Source organism: Sinocyclocheilus anshuiensis, unplaced genomic scaffold (genome assembly GCF_001515605.1).
Source record: "Sinocyclocheilus anshuiensis isolate Anshui unplaced genomic scaffold, SAMN03320099.WGS_v1.1 scaffold1142, whole genome shotgun sequence".
NCBI classification, from domain to species: Eukaryota; Metazoa; Chordata; class Actinopteri; order Cypriniformes; family Cyprinidae; genus Sinocyclocheilus; species Sinocyclocheilus anshuiensis.
In genome coordinates, this window is record NW_015536577.1 from 679099 (window position 1) to 690976 (window position 11878).

An 11878-nucleotide genomic window follows, 5' to 3' on the forward strand; every position below is an offset into this window, starting at 1 on the left:
AAGCTTTTTTAAAGTCAATAAAGCATGCATATATTTTACCTTTATCTTGGTTAACATGTTTTTCAATTAGAGTATGTAATGTATAGATGTGATCAGATGTACGGTAATTTGGTAAAAATCCGATTTGGCTTCTGCTCAGTACATTGTGCGTGGTGATGAAGTCTAATAGTCGAGCATTTATTATGCTACAGAATAACTTTCCCAGGTTGCTGCTGATTCAGAAGCGCCAGATTGTCATAGTAAAGTCAGAATTACCTCCTCTCCTAGTTTCACGAAACGGTCGTCCATAAAATGCTTTGCTGTTCTGTTGTAAGTAATCTTAAAGATTCCTAAATGCATCTACTTCCGGAAGGCCAAATAAAGTGCTTTGCTTTCGCCTAGAAACACACAGCGTCTCCCTGACATGGCTGCTTCAACACTAACTGCGGTTACTGAAACCACGCCTTCTTTCTTTGCGTGCACATTTGGGCGGCATTATGCTAATATTTCCACATAGTGAGGTAGATATGTGGGGGCGTGTTAGAACGAGCCGTTTTAGGTAGGTGTGGCAGAGTCTTAACTTTGATAAAGAATATCTCTTTGGTTTTGAGACTTTAGTCTTTGCAACTTCAGGGATCTTATCTATGCACAATCAGCTTGTAACACTCCAAAGAGAAAGGAAAACTTGAAATCGCATCATATGACCCCTTTAATAGGAAAATACTTGAAAGCTGCATGACATTGTTTTAATTATTTGTTAATATTTGTATTAATATCTAACACCACAGATATTAACAAACAGAATGAAAACAATGGCATGTAGCTTTCAAGTATTTTTTAATTAAGTAAACTTATATGTAATAGACAAATAACAAATAAAAACAATAAAACAAAAATGCAAATCGAGTATACAGTCCTTGAAATTCAGCAATATCAAGCATTTAAGTAAACTGGAAAAAAGAGCTATCAAATGCAAAATACAAATGCATTTTTTATAAAACACAAGAGTACAAAAAGTACAAAAAACAGCTATTTTGACATTGCTAGTGTACGTGTTTAACAGTGTTTCTGTGAGAGATCTCTCACACACACATACAGTATAGCAGTCTGTTCAGGTCAGTGTCGAACCTCTCTCAGTATATGTGTTTTTTTTCTGCAGAGCTCCAGTACTTGTGGCCGTGGCACTGATTGAAAGTGGAATGAAGTATGAAGATGCCATCCAGTTCATCAGACAGTACGTACATCTCTCTCTCTCTTGACTTCTTTCAAGAACCACAGACCTTGAGCTCTTGACGTCAACTGCTACATTCATACGAGTGGATCTTAAACGCTAGTTCTCAGTCGCTTGCCAGAGTGCCTTTTGATAGCAAGGCCAAGCTGAAAGCTTTCAACACGCAAAAGATTCGCAATTGAACCTTTAAGCTCCACCCCTTGGTTACGGTTATATTTTCATGTCTATTTTCAGTCCAGCGTGGGCTGGAATGAAACGTGAGATAGCAAGCCATTTTTATCTGCCGTGTTTCTTGAAAGAAATCATTCAGTTGGAGCGTGATGAATGTAAATCAACATGCTAATGCTCTTTCTTTTTTTTTTGAGTTCTCAGGAAGCGCAGGGGTGCAATAAACAGCAAGCAGCTGACGTATCTAGAGAAATATCGGCCCAAACAGAGACTGCGCTACAAACACCCGCACATTTTCAAGAACAAGTGCTGCATTATGTGACTGCACCCTCACCCTGCTGTTCTGAACCGAGCTGAACCTGACGGACTGGGCCACAACTGATGCACTTTGCTGATTTGCTATTAAAATATGAACTGATTCGGTCTGGATGAAAACCTCACTGGTGCCTAAAATCCTCCTCACTCTCATTGTGGTGTGGATACTGCCATGGCTTTGCTGAGACTTGCGGCTCAGAGGTCTAAACGGCTAGATACGGCGAAGGCAACCTCTGACCTTTGACCCTGCACCAGGACTAACACCCTAATCATGCCTCAAATGATCGTGATTGTCTGAAAGAGCCAGGCGGTGTGATAATGTGAATCGTGGACAAAATTTGTGCTCTTTTTCACTGTCTCTACTACTAATTTTTTATTCTACTGCTTTCCTGCTCTGCCCGGTTTTTAGACAATTGCGGTTCCTTTAACACTTTCAAGTTTTCAGCACAAATCTTTTTACTGGTTACGTTTTCCATGATGCTTTTGTTTTGTGAGCAAACGACGGTTGAATTGGACTAACGAAGGGCTCATGTGAAAGATATTTCATCTTGCTATTTCTATTTGGATGCATGCCAGACACTAAATGGTTTCTGAAAGCTACATGAAGGCGGATGAATTTAACAATGAAAATGCTTATTATGCGTGTTTATGTGCTTAAACTCAAGCCTTGTGTTTGCTGAAATAATTTTAATGTGTACAAACTGCAGGGCTCCCTGGAGGTGATCTGTCTACGATGCTTGTCCATTCAGGTCAACAGAGATGGCCCTATATAAATGAATTATGAAACGAGACTGTGGTTTAAAGTTGTTTTTGTCTGTTTTTTTAAGAACACACCTCCAGCTGCATAATACAAATAAAGGCTGTTGCAATCATGAATCAGGACTGTTAGTGTTTTGTCATGTGGTGACCTCAATAATGTGTAACAAGTTCACTCTTTAAATCAAAATATTGCCATACTGCCCTCTGCCGGGCAAAGACTCAAATTGTTCTTGATCAGAGATGCCCAAACTTCTTCCTACGAATGGCCAAAAATTAAACTTTTGTCTGTAGGCTGAAAGTAAATGTATAGACTACATTATATTATATTCAAATTGTATTTTTTTTTAAATATTTTTATTATTCATTTATTTTGTCTATCATGCAATGCAAAAATTCAAAGAATGTGAAGAAAATAAAAAAAAAGAAGATATGCTTCAATGGGCAAAAATTGCACTGACCCTAAAACCCAATTTTGGAACTTTTTCTTTTTTTTTTTTGTAATGCTTAGTTTTCAATTGCAATTTTCAAATCATTTGGAATTAAAATACAAATTAGAATGAACATTTAATTTCAAAACATGAAAATAACATCTCAAAATCATTGATGTATTATCACTATACATATATTAATAATTGTATAAATAAATGTATACATGTTATATGGTTTTCTTGTGACATGTAAATAAGCTGTTCTTGGGCTCATTTACAGGCCATTATTCTACTACACATTACTTGTTGACACTGGCCATCAATATCGAATCCGACTGATCTTTAAGGAACTGCCTGGTATGTTCTTGGTTGTCTTTGTGCCGTGCAGAGCTTTCAGGTGGATTTGAGGATGATGCGCTGGACTGGCTCTGCTGGGTGCAGTTTGTGGTTGCCGAGGAGGAGACGGACACAAATCTAAGCTGAACCGCACAGGTGTCACAGTGAGCAGAGGCGGTGATGCATGCTTCTGCACACATGATATGTCAGATGTAGGCCATGCACTGCATTCACCTGTAGGCAGGACATAACAGAAAATGATTAAATTATTTACAACTTTTATATTATTATTATTCACATCTGTCATATTATTAATGTTGTTTACATTGTTACCACATGACAAACTAGTATTACACTCAGTATCAATGCTTTAAGGCCATTTTGTCAAATTCTCACTGACTTGTTGGTATAAATGGGCTGTCCGTGCGATGCACAGTCTGCGTGTTTCATCAGTGGAGGCTTGCTTGGCATCCCAGATTTTGTACACACTCTACTGAAAGCGGTCGAATTTGCAGAGCTGAGAATGAACTTTTTGGAACTCCAGTCCATCCCTTAAATTTCTGATCGCCTTGAAATTTCCATCGAGCATCTTACTGTAAAATGGAGAAAACATTTAGAAATGCAATGAGCAAAAATTAAATTTTTGATATGGCACATTGTAAAAATGATCTACCACAAAACTTAATGATAATCAAACAAGCTGTTAGTCAGTGGAAGTTTCTCTTACCGTAATTGCTTCATTTGGACGTGTTTGATGTATCTTCGTAAAAGACATCCAAGATGCAGCTCAACACTCGGAAGTGTCTGACTGACAGTTCCTCTGCACAGGTTGTACATTTCAGAGGAAATGTTGTCATTCTGAAAAGCTCGATCCAGCTGCTAGAGGTTGTTTTCTTGAGCTTTGATGTCAATTACGAATGATGGATCATTCATGCTTGCATGAAGAAGTTTGTCACCGTCCTCCATGCAGTTCTTCATGTACTGATCCTCAATGTTGCTTAAGACTGCTGAATCATATTTGCGAGTCTCTGGCTTGTCAGATTTCTGAAGTGATGGCTTTACTGGAGTCTGAATTTTGGGCAGTTTCACAGCTGAGGAAGGACGGGTGTAGACAGAAAATGGATTCTGGCATTCTTCCACTGGCACAGCATACACTTTTGTGTCCTCTACTACATACTGCGAAATCTAAGGAAGAGCAAAAGATCTGATGGGGGAAGGATGATGGAAGCTACAAGGAGATGAACTCTGGAGGTCTCTCCAAATGATGTCTCTGTTCTCCATTGGCTCCATATTAACGTTTGTTTCCTCCACAGGCTGTGAGATCTGAGGGTGAACAAAAGATCTCACGGGACAGACGATAAAAGCTACGAGGAGATGAACTCTGGAGGTCTTTCTGAGCCATTGTCTCTTCAAATGATGTCTCTGTTCTCTCCATTAATTGGCTCCACATCAACTTTTGTTTCCTCCACAGGCTGTGAGATCTGATGGTGAACAAAAGATCTCACAGGGGAAGGATGAAGGAAGCCACTAGGAGATGGACTCTGGAGGTCTTTCTGAGCAATGATCTCTTTGAATGAAGTCCCTGTTCTTTCCATTGTCTCCGCATCAAGTTGTCTCTTCAAATGATGTGAGCTTTGCCTTTTGGTCCATGGTAAGGGAGTAATGCCCTCTGGTGGCTGGGAATCATGAAATGGCCATTCGAACATTTCCGGTGGCATATCAGTTATCTCAGTTCATTACTTCACCTGAACCCTGAAGTATCAGTATATTTATACTCATGGACACAGACGTTTGGTATTTAATATAAAACTTTTATATAAGATATCATATATGCAGTATGCAACTGATTTTTTTTTTTTTATCGATTCTTCCTGTGACCCTTCCCTTGACCAGTCATTGTGGGAAAAATGACAGACCAGTGGGTTGTGGATTTTTGGGCTCTATCTGTAGACAAACTAATATGACTATATCCTTTATTTTACTAATATTGATCCTTGAGTTGCTCCTAGTGGCAAAATTCTAAGAAAATTCTTAGAAACGTGTGCATTTCCCCTTAGAATTAACGAGAAGATCCTACTAAAGATAAAAGTGATTGACAAAGCATCTTAACCCTTAAAAGAGCTCTTAAGATCAAAAAGTGTTAGGAGGAAGGAGGAGGACTTTTAAAGGGATAGTTCACCCAAAAATGAAAATTCTGTAATTAATTACTCACCCTCGTGTTGTTCGAAACCCGTAAGACCTTCATTCATCTTCGGAACACAATTTAAGATATTTTTGATGAAATCTGAGGGCTCTCTGACCCTCCCATAGACAGCAAGGTAACTACCACGTTCAAGGTCCAGAAAAGTACCAAGATGATCGACAAAGTAGTCCGTGTGACATCAGTGGTTCAACTGTAAAGTTACGAAGCTACGAGAATACTTTTTTGAGCAAAGAAAACAAAAATAACGACTTTATTCCACATTTCCATCTCTACTGCATCACTTTGGACACGCGTTCACGACAGTATCATGACGTGAGCGTGTGGCGGCGCCGGCTTTTGTTCCGAAGATGAACGAAAGTCTTACGGGTTTCAAACAACACGAGGGTGAGTAATTAATGACAGAATTTTTATTTTTGGGTGAACTAACCCTGTAAGAGGTTTAAGAGTTTCTTTAGCAGAGGAGAAAATGGCCGAAAGACGAAGAGGGAGAAGAAATGTGTTGCAGACAGTGGATGACAGTGACTTAATAAGATGCTAGATTAGGTTGTGCAGCGATCATGTGTGCGACCGGTCTTATTAGAGACACAACAACATCCATAGATAGATGTAGATCACACAAAAGTTAGCAAGTTTTTGGGAACAACTATTTGGAAGTCAGTAACTACAGAGACTGTGGAAAAGTACATAAAAACAATGCCAGCAAGATTATAAGCCGTTATCAGGGCCAAAGAAGGCCATACAAAATAAAAAAATAATACAATGCATACGTTTTTTTGTTATTATCTGTGAATAAAGACTATTTAGTTGTTTCAGTTTGTTATTTGCCCAGGTAACTTAAGGACCTGAAAGCAAATGAAGTATGGCACGTTTGATGTCACTTCACAAACTAGAGATCACGTGAGTCACGCCCACACCAAACATTTAAAGCAAGGCAGGTTCATTTTGTTTGGCATTGTAGCTGCTCATTGATGCTTGTGTTGGGAGAGTGACTGAAGAGAAAAGAGTATGGTATTTCTGGTTAGAGGTGTAGTGACAACTTGTAAAATGGCATCTATCTATACAAATGGTGATTTCATAAAGCTGGAAGATTACGAACAGCCAACCTCAGCTAGTAAGACATTTTTAAATGAATTTTAGGCATGACTTTATTTGTTATAGTAAATGACTTGTTATTTTTTAAATATTACCTGCTTTCCTTTACAAAACGTCTTCTCGTTTAAATCCTTACCTGGATTGGGATCCAAAGACAAAAGACATAGCAGGTGCCTCTCAATGCTGGATGTTAAAAATGTTCAGTCTATCACAGACATTTTAAATATGACTTTCAAACTGATTTCAAGTGACCAAAATGTTGAGGTGTTCAGACAGATACTTGCAGACATTATATCATATTTAACATTAATATATGATTAATAGATCTGCCTGGGTGTTTACAGGTGAATCTGAACAAATATTCCCATCTAAGAAAGAGAAAGACCCGTCCTATAAGGCAGTTCTTCTGGCTGTCCTTTGTATCACTCTGCTCGTGGCTCTGCTGGCTCTGTGTGTCCTGGGAATTCTCTGTGAGTACACAATATCTTAACACTTATTATGTTCACTCATTGTGCAACATTTATTTATACATACAGGGCACAGTTTCCTGCATTTTGTGCAGCACATAACTCACATTATAAGCATGGTATAGTTTACACCTAAACGGTACACTTTCACATAATGACAAAATGTGATATACTCACTTTAGATTCCAAACAACTGAGGTTGTCTGATATGTTAAAAGAGCAGAGCAGAAATACTGCAGTCGACACTGAAATACAGGAGCAGAATGCTACAGGTGAGGAAACATACTCTATACATATGTATTTAGCATTTTCTACAAAAATATTTCGCAATTTTTTAATAAAAGTGAATTCATGAAATTGATACACAATTATTTCTAAACAACTAAAATGTAGCCAATTCCTTGCAAAATCATTGAATCTGTGTATTTAAGTGTATTTAAACATCTTACTGAAACTGTAACCCACGACAGTGTGGGGACAATCTAAAATGCTTAACGTGAAAAACGCTTAACGTGGCTTAACGTACGTAAACAACGACCAGGGAAACCCAGATTTTTGGCAAACCTTACTTGTAATAAACACTAACTACTGTCAAAAGAACGAGCCCTTACTCCACAGATGAAGTGAATAATATCACGTTGTGTTTTCTCCCCCATAGAAGTCCATTATAAGGAAACAGCTTCACGTGTTATGATCCAAAAGTGCAGACAAATCAATAAACTTGACAATGAATGCTTTGTTGTCCCATTGTTTGGGGGCGTTGACCCTGTTCGCATGGCTCGTGTAGCTCAGGGGCCTGTACCATGAAGCTGGATTAGCTGGCTAGCCAGGTAAGTTTCAGTTTAGTTTGCACCAATCCTGGGTTTTAGGTACCATGAAAGTGGCTTGGCTTTTAGTGGTGTTCATCACCATAGTAACTTACACTGCTCTGGGGCAGGTTATGTTCTGGTTTAGAGATCTCAAACCGAAATTTGACCAATCAGCTTCAAGCAAAGTGACGCATCTCTGATGCAATAAAGACACTCCCCCATTTTCTCTTAGTCCAAATTAAAGGACGCTACATAGTAAAACATTTTTAAAGATAAAATTGTCTGATTTTTAGATATGATTAATTTTTATAATTATTTTATATGGTTTATATAATTATTATACCCTTAATCCATTACACAAGCTAGCTTAGTTTAATAGTAATTACAGCTTTTATTTTAAATTTATATAAACATATAGATAATATGCCATATAAATAAGTTTTAGAATCAATAGCTTTAAACATGACTACATATGTGACCCACCCTGGACCACAAAACCAGTCATAAGGGTCAATTGTTCGAAATTGAGATGTATACATCATCTGAAAGCTGAATAAATAAGCTTTCCATTGATGTATGGTTTGTTAGGATAGGACAATATTTGGCTGAGATACAACTATTTGAGTAACTGGAATCTGAGGGTGCAAAAAAATCCAAATATTGAGAAAATCGCCTTTAAAGTTGCCCAAATGAAGTTCTTAGCAATGCATATTACTAATCAAAAATTAAGTTTTAATATATTTACAGTAGGAAATTTACAAAATATCTTCATGGAACATGATCTTTACTTAATATCCTAATGATTTTTGGCATAAAAGAAAAATCGATAATTTTGACCCATACAATGTATTTTTGGCTATTGCTACAAATATACCCCAGCGACTTAAGACTGGTTTTGTGCTCCAGGGTCACATATGAGCTTAGAGGTGTTTTTATACCTATAAATATTATCAACTCTATAAACTAACTTTACAACTTTTACTTGCACTTATATGGCAAGATGTTTTCTTTAAGTTTTCCTCTTAAGTCAGGATCAAGCCTGACTTGACAGAGAAAGTTGATGATCAGCTTCATGGAACAAACAAAGCTGGATTGGACTGGTTTGGTTTTGTGAACTCAAAACTAATCCTGTAACCCTGAGTTTGTTCAGCCACCATCATGGTACAGGCCCCAGAATAGAGCTCTGCGTGAGGGCGTGATCATTAGAGATAATGAGCAGAGAGACAGGAGAAACCTGTACCTGTCTTTACTTTCATGCTTATTACAAAATTGAACTGAACAAAATTACAATGTTCTCAGTTCGTAGATGCGTCCATGTTAAGCTGTTTCCTTATAATGGACTTCAATGGGGAGAACGCTTAACGTGATATTATTCACGTTATACGCTGAACATGGGCGTTGCTAGGCCATTTTTAGGGGGGCTATATCAGCTACCTCGCACCGGGCCCCACGTCAGCTAAGGACGGCCCTGGGTGGAGCAATCGGTTCCTCATCTACTGTAGCCTATAGTTTTCGCTGCGTTCACCCCTCATCACACCACAGATTTCCTCCAGTGAAAATTAAGCAGATATGAACGCATATACTTTATAAAACGATGTTGCCTTTTTCATTTGAATATATATATATATATACTGTATATATATATTATACCCTCATTGGGGGCTGAGCCCCCCTAAAATGAAAATCCTGGAATCGCCCCTGACACTGAATAAGAAGAGCTGGTTCTTTTGACAGCAGAAAGTGTTTATTATAAGTAAAATTTGACAGAAATGTGGTTTTCCCCAGTCGTTGTTAAGTTACGTTAAACCATGTTAAACTGTTTACTTATAATGGACTTCTATGGGGGAGAAAATGCTTAACGTGATATTATTCACTTTATCTGTGGAGTAAGGGCTCGTTCTTTTGACAGTTCTTCTTGTTTATTACAAGTAAGGTTTGACAGAAATTTGAGTTTCCCTGGTCGGTGTTTAGGTACGTTAAGCCACGTTAAGCGTTTTTCACGTTAAGCGTTTTGAATGTCCCAACAGCATGTAACGTTACGCGGGCGTGACTTGTATAGGCTACCACTGAAAGTTTGTGACTTTCATGTGCTGGAAAATGTCCTTGTGTATCTGCTGCTGTAGAAATGGCTCCGAAGAGACGTATTTTCTCGTGGAGTTCTCGTTTACATGAGTCAAGCAGTTAAAGTGAAGATCAAACAGTTCCCGAACCTTCATGTGCTTTAACTGTAACTGTGTGCGTGCTAACGGTGGAGCAGCTACATGCATGCTCTGGCTGTGTGGCTGAACTTCACTCGGCTGCTTCGGCTGTGAAGTTCATCCATGATGAACTGCGCGACTTTTTCCAAGTATTCCTTGCTGGATTTGGCCTTCACGGTCATTGGCGTGAGCACGTTTCTGTTTGATGTGGGCTCGGATCTGTGGGTGGCGAAGGAGCTCTACACGCATGGAGAGTTCATGTGGTTTGGGGTCTTGCTGGGCTTCATGCTCATGTCATCTGTCGTCATTCAGCTGTTCAGCTGGTTTTGGCTAAAGTATGATCGCGAGTTGAAGGACTTTGAGTCTCAAGCGTCCGCCAGGAACGTAGTTCTGTTCAGTGGGGCGAAGAGAGTCAAATTGTTGCTCGTCGTGCATGTGTTTCAGCTGGGCTTCTTCATCAGGTGAGACTGCAGCTACTTCACGAGACCGTTACAGAAAGCAGATTTATTTACCCACGTATTAACAAAATAAATAAATAAATACAAGTGATAATAAAAAAAGATAATAAGATAATCAACATTTCAATAAAATATAAAAACATCTAAAAATAAATCAAGTTATTAAGTGCAAAACTAATATTGTAAACTCTTTTATGTTTATTTATATTTATTTAAAGGCCCAGTTAGATAAATCTGTAAAACTTGAAGCTGTTACATTCCGATTATGTAATAGTCTTGCTATCATTTATCTACGGCTCGATAACGGTGTTATGGATCAACTGGGGATGTGCGCATATTAACTATTTTACGTCCCATTCCAGCAGATTCGTCAAAAGCGACTGCAAAGCTGTAATGAAAAGACGTTGGCATTCTTAATGTTCTTAATAAATGTTGATGCAATTATTACGCTGTGTTGTTTCCTCAATACCTGGTTTATATGAAGGTATTTTTGGAGCAAAACAACTGAGCGTCTGTGACAGCGGAATTTGTAGTTGTAGAGAATAGCCACACACACACACGTGTGTACCAGTAAATTTGAAGTCACAGACAAAAGTTGCAAACTTGTAGATTTTTTTTCCTCTCCCACAAACACAACACAATAGTTACACCTTCTCGAATCCTTCACTGCAGGTGCACAAATCCTATTCTACGAATCACAAATCAAGAAGCTTATACGCTCACATGTTTTGCTACTATTGCTGCAGTGAATATGGTGCAAAACACATTCACACACCTCCATCAAAAATGTGAAGTCACAGACGAATTTTGTACATCCGCAAATCAGTATGTGAATTCTTGCAATGAGATTTGCACGCTTGTAGAATGTTTTCTTACATATATTTTTTTTTTCCTTGGATGCTTTTTCTAGCACAAACACAAGTGCACAACAACAATGGCGTGAATCTGCTGCTACGAGTCTCAAACCTGTTTTTCACTTGCAAATGACAAGTTTTGCGCACTCTCACTTTTGCACCACATATCTGTGTGACATATGGTGCAAAAGTGATTTGTGCATCTGTAGAGGCAACAGCGGGCACTGTTCAGAGATCAGCCAATCAGAAGAGATAGTTTAGGTGCCTATCAGCAGGGAGGGAAAAAAAAAACTTTCGCAAGCTGCGAGCATCTTACGAAGCTGACAGCAGCAAATACCAATAAAGGTAAATTTTTTTTCTTTTTCTGAAGTCACTCACCGTTATACTGTACATTTGTTTATAGTTTAAATATTAAATGAGTTTAGCTCCCACCCTGATAAAAATCACCTGTAGCATTCTAGTAATCCTAATTAAGTTAACTGGTAGAGGTGTGTTTGATTAGGGTTGAAGGGGTCATATGATGCGATTTCAATTTTTCCTTTCTCTTTGAAGTGTTACAAGCTCTTGGTGCATAAAGAAGA

General features: G+C 38.3%; 2 protein-coding genes across 3 annotated transcripts in view; both read left to right on the forward strand.

Moving 5' to 3' along the window:
- The window catches only part of LOC107702466 (protein tyrosine phosphatase type IVA 3-like), a 53190-nt gene extending 50675 nt beyond the window's left edge, over positions 1-2515 (forward strand). For both annotated transcript variants that reach the window (XM_016504804.1, XM_016504812.1), the window contains exons 5-6: positions 1139-1213; positions 1583-2515. In XM_016504804.1, the coding sequence (XP_016360290.1) occupies positions 1139-1213; positions 1583-1700 (193 nt within the window). In that variant the 3' untranslated portion in view covers positions 1701-2515. The remainder of the gene's footprint in view (positions 1-1138; positions 1214-1582) is intronic.
- A 7557-nt stretch (positions 2516-10072) lies between these two features.
- The window catches only part of LOC107702601 (XK-related protein 8-like), a 31952-nt gene continuing 30146 nt past the window's right edge, over positions 10073-11878 (forward strand). Inside the window, 1 exon segment of the mRNA XM_016504976.1 lies at positions 10073-10446. Coding sequence (XP_016360462.1) covers positions 10109-10446 — 338 coding nt within the window. The 5' untranslated portion in view covers positions 10073-10108.